A 19,996-nucleotide genomic window follows, 5' to 3' on the forward strand; every position below is an offset into this window, starting at 1 on the left:
TAGCCAACAACCCCAAGAAACTTTTTGACACCTTTCACTCCCTCCTCAGGCCAAAAGCACAAGCCCCTATCACAGACATCTGTGCTGATGACCTGGCCTCCCACTTTATAAAGAAAATAGACAATATCCGTCAGGAAATCAGCTCCCAATCACCAAGTTCAGTGACTCCCATCCCTCCCTGCATTTCCCCTGGCTCACTCTCTACATTCGATCTCATCACAGAAGAAGAAGTCTCCAGGCTCCTCTCTTCTTCTCGTCCGACTACATGCATTTCCTCACACCTCCTCCAGTCTCTCTCTCCAGCCATCACAACTCACCTAACTACAATCTTTAATCTCTCCCTCTCCTTTGGCATTGCCCCCTCCTCCTTCAAACACTCTTGGAGCGCCTGATATACTCCTGCCTTACCCGTTACCTCTCCACTCACTCCCTCATAGACCCTTCACAGTCTGGTTTCCGCACCCTACATTCGACTGAAATTGCAGTCATCAAAGTGACCAATGACCTTCTGACAGCAAAACGTAACGGTGACCACTCTCTGCTCATTCTTCTCGTCCTTTCTGCAGCTTTCGACACTGTTGACCACCCTCTCCTACTCTCTAGGCTCCAGTCACTAGGCATTAGGGACACTGTTCTCCTATCTTTCGGACCACTCCTTCAGTGTTTTGTTCTCTGGCTCCACTTCCTCTCCTCTTCCTCTCACTGTCGGGGTACCTCAGGGCTCAGTCCTTGGCCCCCTTCTCTTCTCCCTCTACACGGCCCCAATTGGATAGACCATCAGCAGATTTGGCCTTCAGTATCATCTTTATGCTGATAACACACAACTATACACGTCATCCCCTGACCTTACTCCAGCTGTACTACAGAACGCCACTGACTGTCTGTCTGCAGTCTCCAACATCATGTCCGCTCTCTATCTGAAACTCAACCTCTCCAAAACTGAACTTCTTCTGCTCCCGCCATCTACTAACCTCCCTAAATCTGACATTTGCCTCTCCGTGGGTGGCACCATAATAACACCCCGACAGCAGGCACGCTGTCTGGGTGTTATGTTTGACTCCAATCTCTCCTTCACATCCCATATACAATCTCTTGCCCGATCGTGCCGCTTACACCTAAAGAACATTGTTAAAAATCGTTATTGCGCAAAAATATCTAATCAAGACTTAACCAGGTGCGTTATTCTTAAAAGAAAAATGTCATGATATTCTGAAGAAAGTATAGTGGTTTATCGAATTATCCACCATTGCAGCAAAAACATAAAAGTAGATTAAACAGTCACGAACAGAGTGTCCATGTGTAAATATCAGCGCTTGTCTTGTTACTCATCTTTCCCAAGGTCCTGAATGGTAAAACCGTCTGTCTGTGTGAAGTTTGAAGGTTATCATGGCTTCCGCTATCAGCTGTTGCTTCTTCATCTGTTGTCCATGGAGAATGAATGTGCAGGAAGGGAGGTGACCGTCCCACGTGACAAAAGCCCCCACACCCTCCTAAGAGACGTTTATATATGTCCAACACAGATCACATGTCCTCTGTATATGGTGATAACTTATACTCTGAGATACATACACAGAAATAGCTGTAGATAGAGTCAGCAAGAAACCATGTGCTCGGTACAGAATAAAAATAAGAATAATTAATATTTAACAAACATCTCTAGAATCCGCCCTTTTCTTACCATGGAAACAAAAAAAACCCTCACTGTTGCCCTGATCCACTCCCGTCTGGACTACTGTAATGCTCTACTAACTGGCCTCCCCCTTACTCGACTTTCGCCTCTCCAGTCCATCCTTAATGCAGCAGCCAGGGTCATTAATCTGGCTAATTGTTACTCAGGCGCGTCCGCTCTTCGTTAGTCGTTACACTGGCTGCCCTGTTATGACCTGGTGGTTAGGAGCACCCGGCACGACCTGATAGTTAAACTCACACAGGACAAGCTCTGGGATGTGGGAGCTCTGCTGACCGCAGGCCCTAATCCTATCACAACAACTAGAAATAGCCGTGGAGCGTTCCTGACTCTCCCTAGATGCCTCTTCACAGCCTAAGAGCTAGCTAGCCCTAGAGATAGAAAATAAAGCCTACCTTGCCTCAGAGAAATTTCCCAAAGGAAAAGGCAGCCCCCCACATATATTGACTGTGAGTAAAGATGAAAGTCACAAACGCAGAAATGAAACAGGTTTCAGCAAAGGGAGGCCAGACTTACTAAACAGACAGAGGATAGGAAAGGTATCTTTGCGGTCAGCACAAAAAACTACAAAAGACCACGCAGAGTGTGCAAAAAGACCTCAGCACCGACTAACGGTGCGGAGATGCCACTCTGCATCCCAGAGCTTCCAGCTAGCAAGACAAAATCATGATAACCAGCTGGACAACGAAACAATGAACAAATAATAACTATCAGGAACTTAGCTTCTGCTGGAGAAGACAGGTCACCAGAAAGATCCAAGAGCGAACTGAACCAATGCAGGAACATTGACAGCTGGCATGGAGTAACGATCTGAGTGGAGTTAAATAGAGCAGCCAACCAAAGGATAAACCACATCACCTGTGTAAGGAACCTCAGAAGCAGCAGCTTCACTCACAGCCACCAGAGGGAGTCCATGGACAGAATTCGCCGAAGTACCATTCACGACCACAGGAGGGAGTTCGACAACAGAATTCACAACAGTACCCCCCCTTGAAGAGGGGTCACCGAACCCTCACCAGAACCCCCAGGCCGATCAGGATGAGCCAAATGAAAGGCACGAACTAGATCGGCAGCATGAACATCAGAGGCAAAAACCCAGGAATTATCTTCCTGACCATAACCCTTCCACTTGACCAGGTACTGGAGTTTCCGTCTCGAAACACTAGAATCTAAAATCTTCTCCACCACATACTCCAACTCCCCCTCGACCAACACCGGGGAAGGAGGATCAACGGAGGGAACCATAGGCGCCACGTATCTCCGCAACAACGACCTATGGAACACATTATGGATGGCAAAAGAAGCTGGAAGGTCCAAACGAAATGACACAGGATTAAGAACTTCAGAAATCTTATATGGCCCAATGAAACGAGGCTTAAACTTAGGAGAGGAAACCTTCATTGGAACATGACGAGATGACAACCAAACCAAATCCCCAACACGAAGTCGGGGACCAACACAGCACCGGCGGTAAGCGAAACGTTGAGCCTTCTCCTGGGACAATGTCAAATTGTCCACCACATGAGTCCAAATCTGCTGCAACCTGTCCACCACCGTATCCACACCAGGACAGTCCGAAGGCTCAACCTGCCCTGAAGAGAAACGAGGATGGAAACCAGAATTACAGAAAAAATGAGAAACTAAAGGAGCCGAGCTGGCCCGATTATTAAGGGCGAACTCAGCCAAAGGCAAGAAGGACACCCAATCATCCTGATCAGCAGAAACAAAGCATCTCAGATATGTTTCAAAAGTCTGATTAGTTCGTTCGGTTTGGCCATTAGTCTGAGGATGGAAAGCCGAAGAAAAAGACAAATCAATGCCCATCTTAGCACAAAAGGACCGCCAAAACCTCGAAACAAACTGGGAACCTCTGTCCGAGACGACGTTCTCTGGAATGCCATGCAAACGAACCACATGCTGGAAAAACAATGGCACCAAATCAGAGGAGGAAGGCAATTTAGACAAGGGTACCAAATGGACCATCTTAGAGAAGCGATCACAAACCACCCAAATGACCGACATCCTTTCAGAAACAGGGAGATCAGAAATAAAATCCATGGAAATATGCGTCCAGGGCCTCTTCGGGACCGGCAAGGGCAAAAGCAACCCACTGGCAAGAGAACAGCACGGCTTAGCCCGAGCACAAGTCCCACAGGACTGCACAAAAGAACGCACATCCCGTGACAAAGAAGGCCACCAAAAGGATCTAGCCACCAAATCTCTGGTACCAAAGATTCCAGGATGACCAGCCAACACCGAACAATGAACCTCAGAGATAACTCTACTAGTCCATCTATCAGGGACAAACAGTCCCTCCGCTGGACAACGGTCAGGTCTATCAGCCTGAAACTTCTGCAGCATGCGCCGCAAATCAGGGGAGATGGCAGACAAAATTACCCCCTCTTTAAGAATACGCGCCGGCTCCGGAACACCCGGAGAGTCAGGCACAAAACTCCTTGACAGGGCATCAGCCTTCACATTCTTAGATCCCGGAAGGTATGAAACCACAAAATTCAAAACGGGAGAAAAAGAGCGACCATCGAGCCTGTCTAGGATTCAACCGTTTGACAGACTCGAGATAAGTCAAATTCTTGTGATCCGTCAAGACCACCACGTGATGTTTAGCTCCTTCAAGCCAATGTCGCCACTCCTCGAATGCCCACTTCATGGCCAACAACTCTCGATTGCCAACATCATAATTGCGCTCAGCAGGTGAGAATTTTCTAGAAAAGAAGGCACATGGTTTCATCACCGAGCCATCAGAACTTCTTTGCGACAAAACAGCCCCTGCTCCAATATCAGAAGCATCAACCTCGACCTGAAACGGGAGCAAAACATCTGGCTGGCACAACACAGGGGCAGAAGAAAAACGACGCTTCAACTCCTGAAAAGCCTCTACAGCCGCAGAGGACCAATTGACCACATCAGCACCTTTCTTGGTCAAATCAGTCAACGGTTTTGCAATACTACAAAAATTAGCGATGAAGCGATGGTAAAAATTAGCAAAGCCCAGGAACTTCTGCAGGCTCTTCACAGATGTCGGCTGAGTCCAATCATAAATGGCCTGAACTTTAACAGGGTCCATCTCGATAGTAGAAGGGGAAAAAGTGAACCCCAAAAATGAAACCTTCTGAACTCCAAAGAGACACTTTGACCCCTTCACAAACAAGGAATTCGCACGAAGGACCTGGAACACCATTCTGACCTGCTTCACATGAGACTCCCAATCATCCGAAAAGACCAAAATGTCATCCAAATATACAATCATGAATCTATCCAGGTACTCTCGAAAGATGTCATGCATAAAGGACTGAAACACAGATGGAGCATTAGAAAGCCCGAATGGCATAACCAGGTACTCAAAATGGCCCTCGGGCGTATTAAATGCTGTTTTCCATTCATCGCCATGTTTAATTCGCACAAGATTATACGCCCCTCGAAGATCTATCTTGGTGAACCAACTAGCCCCTTTAATCCGAGCAAACAAATCAGACAGCAGCGGCAAAGGATACTGAAATTTGACGGTGATCTTATTAAGAAGGCGGTAATCAATACAAGGTCTCAAAGAGCCATCCTTCTTGGCCACAAAAAAGAACCCTGCTCCCAATGGTGACGACGACGGGCGAATATGACCCTTCTCCAAGGATTCCTTTATATAACTCCGCATAGCGGCGTGCTCTGGCACAGATTAATTAAACAGACGGCCCTTAGGAAACTTACTACCAGGAATCAAATTAATAGCACAATCGCAATCCCTATGAGGAGGTAGGGCACCGGATTTGGGCTCTACAAATACATCCCGGTAATCTGATAAAAACTCAGGGACTTCAGAAGGAGTGGAAGGCGAAATTGACAACAAGGGAACATCACCATGTACCTCCTGACAACCCCAGCCGGACACAGACATAGATTTCCAATCTAACACTGGATTATGGACCTGTAGCCATGGCAACCCCAAAACGACCACATCATGCAGATTATGCAACACCAAAAAGCGAATATCCTCCTGATGTGCAGGAGCCATGCACATGGTCAATTGAGTCCAGTACTGAGGCTTATTCTTGGCCAAAGGCGTAGCATCAATTCCTCTCAATGGAATAGGATACTGCAAGGGCTCCAAAAAAAACCCACAGTGCCTGGCAAACTCCAAGTCCATCAAATTCAGGGCTGCGCCTGAATCCACAAATGCCATAACAGAATAGGACGACAGAGAGCAAATCAGAGTAACGGACAAAAGAAATTTAGACTGTACCGTACCAATGGTGGCAGACCTAGCGAACCGCTTAGTGCGCTTAGGACAATCGGAGATAGCATGAGTGGATTCACCACAGTAAAAATACAGCCCATTCCGACGTCTGTGTTCTTGCCGTTCAGCTCTGGTCAAAGTCCTATCACACTGCATAGGCTCAGGCCTATGCTCAGAGAATACCGCCAGATGGTGCACAGCTTTGCGCTCACGCAAGCGCCGATCGATCTGAATGGCCAAGGACATAGACTCATTCAGACCAGCAGGCGTGGGAAATCCCACCATGACATCCTTAAGGGCTTCAGAAAGACCCTTTCTGAAAATTGCCGCCAGGGCACACTCATTCCACTGAGTAAGCACAGACCACTTTCTAAACTTCTGACAGCACACCTCCACTTCATCCTGACCCTGACACAAAGCCAGCAAGATTTTCTCTGCCTGATCCACTGAATTTGGTTCATCATAAAGCAATCCAAGCGCCAGAAAAAACGCATCAACATCACGCAATGCAGGATCTCCTGGCGCAAGGGAAAATGCCCAGTCTTGAGGGTCACCACGAAACAAAGAAATAAAGATTTTTACTTGTTGAACGGGGTCACCAGAGGAGCGGGGTTTCAAAGCTAGAAACAGTTTACAATTATTTTTGAAATTCAGAAATTTAGATCTATCCCCAGAAAATAAATCAGGAATAGGAATTTTAGGCTCTAACATAGGATTCTGAACCACAAAATCTTGAATGTTTTGTACCCTTGCAGTGAGATGATCCACACAAGAGGACAGACCTTGAATGTCCTTATCTACACCTGTGTCCTGAACCACACAAAGGTTTAGGGGAAAAGAAAGACAAAACACAGTGCAAAGAAAAAAAAATGGTCTCAGAGCTTCTCTTATCCCTCTATTGAGATGCATTAATACTTTGGGCCAGCTGTACTGTTATGACCTAGTGGTTAGGAGCACCCGGCACGACCTGATAGTTAAACTCACACAGGACAAGCTCTGGGATGTGGGAGCTCTGCTGACCGCAGGCCCTAATCCTATCACAACAACTAGAAATAGCCGTGGAGCGTTCCTGACTCTCCCTAGACGCCTCTTCACAGCCTAAGAGCTAGCTAGCCCTAGAGATAGAAAATAAAGCCTACCTTGCCTCAGAGAAATTCCCCAAAGGAAAAGGCAGCCCCCCACATATATTGACTGTGAGTAAAGATGAAAGTCACAAACGCAGAAATGAAACAGGTTTCAGCAAAGGGAGGCCAGACTTACTAAACAGACAGAGGATAGGAAAGGTATCTTTGCGGTCAGCACAAAAAACTACAAAAGACCACGCAGAGTGTGCAAAAAGACCTCCGCACCGACTAACGGTGCGGAGATGCCACTCTGCATCCCAGAGCTTCCAGCTAGCAAGACAAAATCATGATAACCAGCTGGACAAGGAAACAATGAACAAATAATAACTATCAGGAACTTAGCTTCTGCTGGAGAAGACAGGTCACCAGAAAGATCCAAGAGCGAACTGAACCAATGCAGGAACATTGACAGCTGGCATGGAGTAACGATCTGAGTGGAGTTAAATAGAGCAGCCAACCAAAGGATAAACCACATCACCTGTGTAAGGAACCTCAGAAGCAGCAGCTTCACTCACAGCCACCAGAGGGAGTCCATGGACAGAACTCGCCGAAGTACCATTCACGACCACAGGAGGGAGTTCGACAACAGAATTCACAACAGTACCCCCCCTTGAAGAGGGGTCACCGAACCCTTACCAGAGCCCCCAGGCCGATCAGGATGAGCCAAATGAAAGGCACGAACTAGATCGGCAGCATGAACATCAGAGGCAAAAACCCAGGAATTATCTTCCTGACCATAACCCTTCCACTTGACCAGGTACTGGAGTTTCCGTCTCGAAACACGAGAATCTAAAATCTTCTCCACCACATACTCCAACTCCCCCTCGACCAACACCGGGGAAGGAGGATCAACGGAGGGAACCATAGGCGCCACGTATCTCCGCAACAACGACCTATGGAACACATTATGGATGGCAAAAGAAGCTGGAAGGTCCAAACGAAATGACACAGGATTAAGAACTTCAGAAATCTTATATGGCCCAATGAAACGAGGCTTAAACTTAGGAGAGGAAACCTTCATTGGAACATGACGAGATGACAACCAAACCAAATCCCCAACACGAAGTCGGGGACCAACACAGCACCGGCGGTAAGCGAAACGTTGAGCCTTCTCCTGGGACAATGTCAAATTGTCCACCACATGAGTCCAAATCTGCTGCAACCTGTCCACCACCGTATCCACACCAGGACAGTCCGAAGGCTCAACCTGCCCTGAAGAGAAACGAGGATGGAAACCAGAATTACAGAAAAAATGAGAAACTAAAGGAGCCGAGCTGGCCCGATTATTAAGGGCGAACTCAGCCAAAGGCAAGAAGGACACCCAATCATCCTGATCAGCAGAAACAAAGCATCTCAGATATGTTTCAAAAGTCTGATTAGTTCGTTCGGTTTGGCCATTAGTCTGAGGATGGAAAGCCGAAGAAAAAGACAAATCAATGCCCATCTTAGCACAAAAGGACCGCCAAAACCTCGAAACAAACTGGGAACCTCTGTCCGAGACGACGTTCTCTGGAATGCCATGCAAACGAACCACATGCTGGAAAAACAATGGCACCAAATCAGAGGAGGAAGGCAATTTAGACAAGGGTACCAAATGGACCATCTTAGAGAAGCGATCACAAACCACCCAAATGACCGACATCCTTTCAGAAACAGGGAGATCAGAAATAAAATCCATGGAAATATGCGTCCAGGGCCTCTTCGGGACCGGCAAGGGCAAAAGCAACCCACTGGCACGAGAACAGCAGGGCTTAGCCCGAGCACAAGTCCCACAGGACTGCACAAAAGAACGCACATCCCGTGACAAAGAAGGCCACCAAAAGGATCTAGCCACCAAATCTCTGGTACCAAAGATTCCAGGATGACCAGCCAACACCGAACAATGAACCTCAGAGATAACTCTACTAGTCCATCTATCAGGGACAAACAGTCTCTCCGCTGGACAACGGTCAGGTCTATCAGCCTGAAACTTCTGCAGCACGCGCCGCAAATCAGGGGAGATGGCAGACAAAATTACCCCCTCTTTAAGAATACGCGCCGGCTCCGGAACACCAGGAGAGTCAGGCACAAAACTCCTTGACAGGGCATCAGCCTTCACATTCTTAGATCCCGGAAGGTATGAAACCACAAAATTCAAAACGGGAGAAAAAGAGCGACCATCGAGCCTGCCTAGGATTCAACCGTTTGACAGACTCGAGATAAGTCAAATTCTTGTGATCCGTCAAGACCACCACGTGATGTTTAGCTCCTTCAAGCCAATGTCGCCACTCCTCGAATGCCCACTTCATGGCCAACAACTCTCGATTGCCAACATCATAATTGTGCTCAGCAGGCGAGAATATTCTAGAAAAGAAGGCACATGGTTTCATCACCGAGCCATCAGAACTTCTTTGCGACAAAACAGCCCCTGCTCCAATCTCAGAAGCATCAACCTCGACCTGAAACGGGAGCGAAACATCTGGCTGGCACAACACAGGGGAAGAAGAAAAACGACGCTTCAACTCCTGAAAAGCCTCTACAGCCGCAGAGGACCAATTGACCACATCAGCACCTTTCTTGGTCAAATCAGTCAACGGTTTTGCAATACTACAAAAATTAGCGATGAAGCGATGGTAAAAATTAGCAAAGCCCAGGAACTTCTGCAGGCTCTTCACAGATGTCGGCTGAGTCCAATCATAAATGGCCTGAACTTTAACAGGGTCCATCTCGATAGTAGAAGGGGAAAAAGTGAACCCCAAAAATGAAACCTTCTGAACTCCAAAGAGACACTTTGACCCCTTCACAAACAAGGAATTCGCACGAAGGACCTGGAACACCATTCTGACCTGCTTCACATGAGACTCCCAATCATCCGAAAAGACCAAAATGTCATCCAAATATACAATCATGAATCTATCCAGGTACTCTCGAAAGATGTCATGCATAAAGGACTGAAACACAGATGGAGCATTAGAAAGCCCGAATGGCATAACCAGGTACTCAAAATGGCCCTCGGGCGTATTAAATGCTGTTTTCCATTCATCGCCCTGTTTAATTCGCACAAGATTATACGCCCCTCGAAGATCTATCTTGGTGAACCAACTAGCCCCTTTAATCCGAGCAAACAAATCAGACAGCAGCGGCAAAGGATACTGAAATTTGACGGTGATCTTATTAAGAAGGCGGTAATCAATACAAGGTCTCAAAGAGCCATCCTTCTTGGCCACAAAAAAGAACCCTGCTCCCAATGGTGACGACGACGGGCGAATATGACCCTTCTCCAAGGATTCCTTTATATAACTCCGCATAGCGGCGTGCTCTGGCACAGATTAATTAAACAGACGGCCCTTAGGAAACTTACTACCAGGAATCAAATTAATAGCACAATCGCAATCCCTATGAGGAGGTAGGGCACCGGATTTGGGCTCTTCAAATACATCCCGGTAATCTGATAAAAACTCAGGGACTTCAGAAGGAGTGGAAGGCGAAATTGACAACAAGGGAACATCACCATGTACCCCCTGACAACCCCAGCCGGACACAGACATAGATTTCCAATCTAACACTGGATTATGGACCTGTAGCCATGGCAACCCCAAAACGACCACATCATGCAGATTATGCAACACCAAAAAGCGAATATCCTCCTGATGTGCAGGAGCCATGCACATGGTCAATTGAGTCCAGTACTGAGGCTTATTCTTGGCCAAAGGCGTAGCATCAATTCCTCTCAATGGAATAGGATACTGCAAGGGCTCCAAAAAAAACCCACAGCGCCTGGCAAACTCCAAGTCCATCAAATTCAGGGCAGCGCCTGAATCCACAAATGCCATAACAGAATAGGACGACAGAGAGCAAATCAGAGTAACGGACAAAAGAAATTTAGACTGTACCGTACCAATGGTGGCAGACCTAGCGAACCGCTTAGTGCGCTTAGGACAATCGGAGATAGCATGAGTGGATTCACCACAGTAAAAACACAGCCCATTCCGACGTCTGTGTTCTTGCCGTTCAGCTCTGGTCAAAGTCCTATCACACTGCATAGGCTCAGGCCTATGCTCAGAGAATACCGCCAGATGGTGCACAGCTTTGCGCTCACGCAAGCGCCGATCGATCTGAATGGCCAAGGACATAGACTCATTCAGACCAGCAGGCGTGGGAAATCCCACCATGACATCCTTAAGGGCTTCAGAAAGACCCTTTCTGAAAATTGCCGCCAGGGCACACTCATTCCACTGAGTAAGCACAGACCACTTTCTAAACTTCTGACAGTACACCTCCACTTCATCCTGACCCTGACACAAAGCCAGCAAGATTTTCTCTGCCTGATCCACTGAATTTGGTTCATCATAAAGCAATCCAAGCGCCAGAAAAAACGCATCAACATCACGCAATGCAGGATCTCCTGGCGCAAGGGAAAATGCCCAGTCTTGAGGGTCACCACGCAACAAAGAAATAATGATTTTTACTTGTTGAACGGGGTCACCAGAGGAGCGGGGTTTCAAAGCTAGAAACAGTTTACAATTATTTTTGAAATTCAGAAATTTAGATCTATCCCCAGAAAATAAATCAGGAATAGGAATTTTAGGCTCTAACATTTTTTGTACCCTTGCAGTGAGATGATCCACACAAGAGGACAGACCTTGAATGTCCTTATCTACACCTGTGTCCTGAACCACCCAAAGGTTTAGGGGAAAAGAAAGACAAAACACAGTGCAAAGAAAAAAAAATGGTCTCAGAGCTTCTCTTATCCCTCTATTGAGATGCATTAATACTTTGGGCCAGCTGTACTGTTATGACCTGGTGGTTAGGAGCACCCGGCACGACCTGATAGTTAAACTCACACAGGACAAGCTCTGGGATGTGGGAGCTCTGCTGACCGCAGGCCCTAATCCTATCACAACAACTAGAAATAGCCGTGGAGCGTTCCTGACTCTCCCTAGACGCCTCTTCACAGCCTAAGAGCTAGCTAGCCCTAGAGATAGAAAATAAAGCCTACCTTGCCTCAGAGAAATTCCCCAAAGGAAAAGGCAGCCTCCCACATATATTGACTGTGAGTAAAGATGAAAGTCACAAACGCAGAAATGAAACAGGTTTCAGCAAAGGGAGGCCAGACTTACTAAACAGACAGAGGAAAGGTATCTCTGCGGTCAGCACAAAAACCTACAAAAGACCACGCAGAGTGTGCAAAAAGACCTCCGCACCGACAAACGGTGCGGAGATGCCACTCTGCATCCCAGAGCTTCCAGCTAGCAAGACAAAATCATGATAACCAGCTGGACAAGGAAACAATGAACAAATAATAACTATCAGGAACTTAGCTTCTGCTGGAGAAGACAGGTCACCAGAAAGATCCAAGAGCGAACTGAACCAATGCAGGAACATTGACAGCTGGCATGGAGTAACAATCTGAGTGGAGTTAAATAGAGCAGCCAACCAAAGGATAAACCACATCACCTGTGTAAGGAACCTCAGAAGCAGCAGCTTCACTCACAGCCACCAGAGGGAGTCCATGGACAGAACTCGCCGAAGTACCATTCACGACCACAGGAGGGAGTTCGACAACAGAATTCACAACACTGCGCATTCATTACAGGATACAATTCAAAGTACTTGTTCTCACCCACAAAGCTCTCCACAGTGCAGCACCCCCTTACATCTCCTCCCTCATTTCTATCGGCCTAACCGACCGCTGCGCTCTGCAAATGACTTTCGACTAACCTCTGCGCTAATCCGTACCTCCCACTCCCGACTCCAACACTTTTCCCGTGCTGCACCAATCTTCTGGAAAGCTCTACCCCAAGATATTAGGACCATCCACAAATTGCATAGTTTTAGGCGCTCGCTCAAAACACATTTGTTCAGAGCGGCCTTCCACGGTCACTAATCAAACTCATTTTATGTTTGTGTGTGTGTGTGTGTAGCCGATTCACTGTCTCCATCTATCCCCCACCCCCTGAAGATGGCTGGACCATCATTGTACATACATTGTAAATACACACCTGTGCTTTGTATTTCCCCCACCTCATTGTAGATTGTAAGCTCTCACGAGCAGGGTCGTCTTATTTTGCTTTAATTATTGTATTGTTAACGTTGTTACTTATGTCTGTTGTGTTTGATACTGTTAAACTGTAAAGCGCTGCGGAATATGTTGGCGCTATATAAATAAAGATTATTATTATTATTACAGGCACATAGATTCCACACACAATACTAAGCATCTTTTCCTTGTCATGAGGCATTTCCACTGAAGTTGGATCAGCCTGTAATTTGATTTTCCACTTTGATTTTGAGTATCATTCCAAATCCAGACCTCCATGGGGTACTGATTTTGATTTACATTGATAATTGTTGTGTTTTATTGTTCTGAACACATTCCACTATGCAATGAATAAAAATTTGCAACTGGAATATTTCATTCAGAGATATCTAGAATGTGGTATTTTAGTGTTCCCTCAGGGGAAGCCTTCTACTAGCGGCCAACATGGCCCATGACAGTTTGTTAATGACACGGACAGCACAACCATAAAGAAGTTTGTCCCGTTACACCTGTGTAGAAATGTTCATGGAATGGTCTGTAAAGGCCTACTGATTGCCTAGACCTTAGCTCAAAGAACGGTGAGGGGCCCGATTCAATAGCTGAGGTCTGGAAGGGGTGTAGATGAAGATACCTGGTCAGCTGCGAGACACAAAAAGAAAAGGAAAAGCGAAGCACCTTGCTTAAATTTTGCTTGATTGTGGCATTGTCTCGATCAACGACCTTCACCATTTCTTGACTTCCCATGTACATGGCATTTGCTGTCAAAAGAAATCAACAGTAGAGAAAATAAATTTCTGATTAGTGAAGATAATATTCAGAAAAAGCAAAGACAGATGTTCACTGACAGTAACAAGAGCGATCACTGATGTTACACGCGGCCTGATGTCTACACTGGTGACTTTCAATGTAACTTTGGGTGTAGATATTGAAACTGAACACAGTGAAAAAAATAGAGTAAAAATCAAAGCAAAAAATATTAGATTTAATAACTTTTATAAAATAGAAGCCAACTATATAATCCAGGTTGTGAAATTTAATACTTTTTTTGGTTTGGTTTTCACAAAAAATTTACATTTTTTTTAGGTACATGTTAAAACAAAAGATGGTTAGTTTTTAGGTGATAAAGAAGTGTCTTGAAGTACTCCAGATACAACCTGACATGAAACAGCCAAATCCTTGTCAATGTAATGCAAACATAAAACAATCTACCAATGTAACAAACAGAGAGAGTGACTTAGAGGGATTTTTCAGTTTTGTCTATAGTTTGTTTGAAAATTTATATATATATATATATGTATATATATATATATATATATATATACATACTTTACTCACTCTCCACAAGTCCAGCAGTAAGTTTCTGCCGCTGTTCCTGGTGTCTGTATTGTCTGCAGTGCTGACGTCATGTCGACAGCGCTGCAGCCAATCAGTGAGCTGGTGCTGTCAGCTCGAACAGAGTCACTGGCTGCAGCGCTGTTGACGTGGCATTGATTCTGCAAACAATAACAGACACCAGAGCAGCAGCGGAGACTCAGCGCTGGACCTGGGGAGGGTGAACAAAGCTCATTTTGTTTCTTTAACAAGGTCGAAAACCCCTTTAAACACATCTGCTTTCTGCCAATGTACTACAGAAACAGGCTGACATAAAACAGTCTGTTTTGCTAACGGGTCCACATGTCTAACGTTTTGCTGGATATTGCTGTTGGACTCCTATGTCTAAAAGGTACAACTTCAATACAATTCTAAAGTTGCTATATCTTTTACTATAAAGATATTTCCTGAAACTTAAAACTGGTCTAACCCCATGAAGTGGTAAGGTGCAACATCTTATCCTTGGGCAACGGAAATATTTCTTAGAAAGATTAGACTAAAGAGCTTGAACCACCGCTCATTTAATGGGTCAGAGGTAATGGGTCTATGGTACTGCTCAGAGTCAATCAGCAGCATAGAAAGGTCCCACAATTATTATATTGCTTTGTTAGGTTTTTTTTTAATTGTGTTAATTACGGTAAATGTTTTATTGTACAATCTCTGAGTATTGTTCGGCGTGATAGAAATAAAATGAAATATTACGTCCACAATAATGATGATGAATGAACGTGTTCTGATAAGGTGTTATCCGAGCACGATCGGGTGCTAACCGTGTGTCTTCAGAGGGTTAGAAAAATATGTTCGAGTCCCCGTGGCTGCATGTCTTGCGGTTCTTCGCAGGCGCAACACATGAGGGGATCAGCCGTTCCGCGGGGGTGGTGCCAGAGGCAGCCGGATGTGCTGAGTCGCGAATCTGCACAACACTGCTGTCAGCGGAATGGTGGCCACTGTCGGGTACTGCACATCCGCCTTCTATTAGAATCAATATGGGACAGATGTGTAGTACCCAGCTTTGGCCACTATTCTGTTGACGGGATGGATCGAATGGGGAGCGGATGTGAAGAACCTGGCCACTTTTTCTTTGACAGCACTGTGCTGTGCAGCTGCGCAACTCCCACTGATCAGATATTTGTGACCTATCACATAGATACGCCATTAATATAAAAGTCCCTGATAACCATTTTAGCTGCAGTCTGCACCATATGTACGGCAGTGAAGGATCAGTAACAATGGACCCAGCGCTGGAAATGTCATGATAACAGGAATCTATGAAGAAATTCTTACACTCGATGCTTGAGACCTAACAAACCAGCGACAAAAAGAGGTCGGAATAGGAAAACTTTTACAGACTAATAGCTGAAAGTGAAAAAGAAGTGAAAAATAATATGAGACAATCGTTTCTATTACATGTTTAATGAATGTTAAACATAATTTGGATGGACATCCCCTTTAAGTATGTTATTAATCTCGCTATTAAACGATGTCTGGAAATCATCTGTGGAGCGACAGTGCCAAGCTTCCGTTACAACAGCGTGATCAGCGCCATTAAGAGGCAGGAGTCTCGAGTGTGCTAATTTCTCCATCTTACAAGACGTCTCTGCTTTACACAACATACGAGCGAGCTGCGCGATGTTATTCCATCCGCTGCTGTCACATTCTCGATCCAATAATTTTTTTTAAAATTTTCCTCCTAAATGTAAAACCATACCACATACTCTGGCTTGGCCAAGCATCTGCGGTCCTTAGTGACATAACATAGATACACAGCGGTGTCGTATGGGAAGAAAAAATGCCTACAGTCCAAGAAAACGCTAGCAGAAAGAATTAGGATGGACTTACAGACTTTAGAGGGCCGGAATCACAAACATAAAGTGACTACTAGTCAACGTATTTCTTTATAAGAAGACAATTTATCTTTGATGGAAATTCCATTACCAAGCCTTCGAGTGGCGCTCTTTCATCAAGGTCTTAAAGATGGTTTCCCAACATCAACTTTTGAAGTCCTTTTTCGATATCCGGATGCTACCAGGAGTGTCACCAACAGTCACAACTCCCCTTTTGTTATTTATTTTGCTCCACACTTAAGCCCCCAAATACATGAGATGCAAGGGTGGGGGGCTGTCTACCAGGGCTGAGGAGTCAGTAAGCCAAACTTCCGACTTCAACTCCGACTCCTCAATTTCCATGACACCGACTCCACGACTCCCTCATACCAGGGCTGTGGAGTCGGTATGCCAAATCTTGAACTCCGACTCCTCAATTTCCATGACACCGACTCCGACTCCACAGTCCTGCTGTCTACAGAACATTTTTTCCATCTATCTTTCCGTCTCTCTCAGACATTGTTGTGCTCATTCGGTCAAGAGCTCCTGTGGTCTCTACGAGAAAGCCATCGCCAGACATGAACAAAAGGCTTGGCAGTTCGAAATAAGACCTCTCACTCCAGCTTTCCCATCTAGCACTCAAATTTGCCCAATGCCTCAAATCTCCAGAATGGGGATCTCGGATCAGTCATGTCCACTAGTTCTGTCAATGTGCTAATTTGCATCGTGGCCAGGTTCAGGACCTGCCTGCCACTTACGCAAGCGATATGGATGAAATGGATGAAATGTAGTGATTAGCGAACGTGATCGGATGAGGTGTTAACAGAGTGTCTTCGGCGGACTCGAAAACTATGTCCGAGTCCCCACAGCTGCATGCCTCGATGCTGTTCGACAGCCACAACATATGAATGGATTGTCTGTTTGTTAGGTAATCCCTCCTGTCGAACAGCCGCGGGGACTCGGAAATATTTTTAGAGCACCATGAAGACACTCGGTTAGCACATGAGCAGGCACGGATAACACCTTATCTGAGCACGTTCGCTCATCAATAATGAAATGTTGAAAGTTTGGACAAATTCTGATCTGCAACAGCACATACAGTGGGGCTAAAAAGTATTTAGTCAGTCAGCAATAGTGCAAGTTCCACCACTTAAAAATATGAGAGGCGTCTGTAATTTACATCATAGGTAGACCTTAACTATGGGAGACAAACTGAGAAAAAAAAATCCAGAAAATCACATTGTCTGTTTTTTTAACATTTTATTTGCATATTATGGTGGAAAATAAGTATTTGGTCAGAAAAAAAAATTTCATCTCAATACTTTGTAATATATCCTTTGTTGGCAATGACAGAGGTCAAACGTTTTCTGTAAGTTTTCACAAGGTTCCCACACACTGTTGTTGGTATGTTGGCCCATTCCTCCATGCAGATCTTCTCTAGAGCAGTGATGTTTTTGGCTTTTCGCTTGGCAACACGGACTTTCAACTCCCTCCAAAGGTTTTCTATAGGGTTGAGATCTGGAGACTGGCTAGGCCACTCCAGGACCTTGAAATGCTTCTTACGAAGCCACTCCTTCGTTGCCCTGGCGGTGTGCTTTGGATCATTGTCATGTTGAAAGACCCAGCCACGTTTCATCTTCAATGCCCTTGCTGATGGAAGGAGGTTTGCACTCAAAATCTCACGATACATGGCCCCATTCATTCTTTCATGTACCCGGATCAGTCGTCCTGGCCCCTTTGCAGAGAAACAGCCCCAAAGCATGATGTTTCCACCACCATGCTTTACAGTAGGTATGGTGTTTGATGGATGCAACTCAGTATTCTTTTTCCTTCAAACACGACAAGTTGTGTTTCTACCAAACAGTTCCAGTTTGGTTTCATCAGACCATAGGACATTCTCCCAAAACTCCTCTGGATCATCCAAATGCTCTCTAGCAAACTTCAGATGGGCCCGGACATGTACTGGCTTAAGCAGTGGGACACGTCTGGCACTGTAGGATCTGAGTCCATGGTGGCGTAGTGTGTTACTTATGGTAGGCCTTGTTACATTGGTCCCAGCTCTCTGCAGTTCATTCACTAGGTCCCCCCGCGTGGTTTTGGGATTTTTGCTCACCGTTCTTGTGATCATTCTGACCCACGGGGTGGGATTTTGCGTGGAGCCCCAGATCGAGGGAGATTATCAATGGTCTTGTATGTCTTCCATTTTCTAATTATTGCTCCCACTGTTGATTTCTTCACTCCAAGCTGGTTGGCTATTGCAGATTCAGTCTTCCCAGCCTGGTGCAGGGCTACAATTTTGTTTCTGGTGTCCTTTGACAGCTCTTTGGTCTTCACCATAGTGGAGTTTGGAGTCAGACTGTTTGAGGGTGTGCACAGGTGTCTTTTTATACTGATAACAAGTTTAAACAGGTGCCATTACTACAGGTAATGAGTGGAGGAAAGAGGAGACTCTTAAAGAAGAAGTTACAGGTCTGTGAGAGCCAGAAATCTTGATTGTTTGTTTCTGACCAAATACTTATTTTCCACCATAATATGCAAAAAAAATGATAAAAAAAACAGACAATGTGATTTTCTGGATTTTTTTTTCTCTGATTGTCTCCCATAGTTGAGGTCTACCTATGATGTAAATTACAGACGCCTCTCATCTTTTTAAGTGGTGGAACTTGCACTATTGCTGACTGACTAAATACTTTTTTGCCCCACTGTATGCTAACACTAATCAGTGTACTGTCCTTGTGCAGCCCATTGCGTAAATCTAAGTCTATATGAAGTCTATATTTCTGCACTGTCAATGGCTTCAGAGCCGGACTCCCTATAGAGATGGAAGAGACAGTTTATGATAGTCTCTGCCTTCCTGATCGTTAAATACACAGCGCTAAAAAGTGACTGTGCATACAGTAATGGGAAGCGCTAGTGGTGCTTTTACCTCTGGACCCAGTGATCATGTGATTGTTAGGTCTACGTAGGAAACAGGAGCTGCTGGGTCCTTGGAGACAAAGTCAGCTCTGCAGGCAGGAGGCTAAATTTCCACTATAACTGGGGCTAATGAACCAGCCCCAATTACAGGGGAAATTAGGTAAAAAACAGTATTTAAATGTTGAAATGCCCCAAAAGGTCTCCCATAACTTTATGTTAAACACAATATTTTAAATAAATAAAAAAATAAATACATAAACAAAACAAAAATATCAGGAAAAAAATAAATAAGAAAAAAATTAATTGTTTTACTCGCCCCGTCAGAAAAAACCCAATGTCTAATAAATAAAAATAATTGTTATGGAAAGGGGAACACATATTGAAAGTTATTTCAGCAGTCCAATGTAGTTATAAAAATGTGAAAAACAGACACGTATTTCCTTTATTTTTCCAGAAACTGGAGGAAACAAACCCATGCAAACATATGGACAACATACAAATCCCTTGCTGATGTTGCCCTTGGTAGGATTTAATCTCAGAAGCCCAGGGCTGCAAAGCTACAGTGCTAGCCACTGGATCCAGACAATCAGCGGGTGAAAGAAGTATTGAGCACGTCACCAATTTTCTAAGTAAATCTATTTCGAAAGGTGCTATTGACATGAAATTCTCACGAGATGTTGGTAACAACCCATCCAATAAACACAGGCAAAGAAATCACACCATAGATGTTCATAAATTATGTGTAATAATGAGAAATTACACTGGGAAAAAGTATTGGAAAGTCCTGATACCAGCTGAAATCTATCAGTA

The 19,996-nt window shown here is 45.1% G+C and overlaps 1 protein-coding gene across 1 annotated transcript in view; it reads right to left on the bottom strand.

Moving 5' to 3' along the window:
• LDAH (lipid droplet associated hydrolase) overlaps positions 1–19,996 on the bottom strand; it is a 339,639-nt gene that overhangs the window by 40,726 nt on the left and 278,917 nt on the right. The window contains exon 6 of the mRNA XM_069728149.1: positions 13,752–13,834. Within this exon, the coding sequence (XP_069584250.1) occupies positions 13,752–13,834 (83 nt within the window). The remainder of the gene's footprint in view (positions 1–13,751; positions 13,835–19,996) is intronic.

Source organism: Ranitomeya imitator, chromosome 5 (assembly GCF_032444005.1).
Source record: "Ranitomeya imitator isolate aRanImi1 chromosome 5, aRanImi1.pri, whole genome shotgun sequence".
NCBI lineage: Eukaryota > Metazoa > Chordata > Amphibia > Anura > Dendrobatidae > Ranitomeya > Ranitomeya imitator.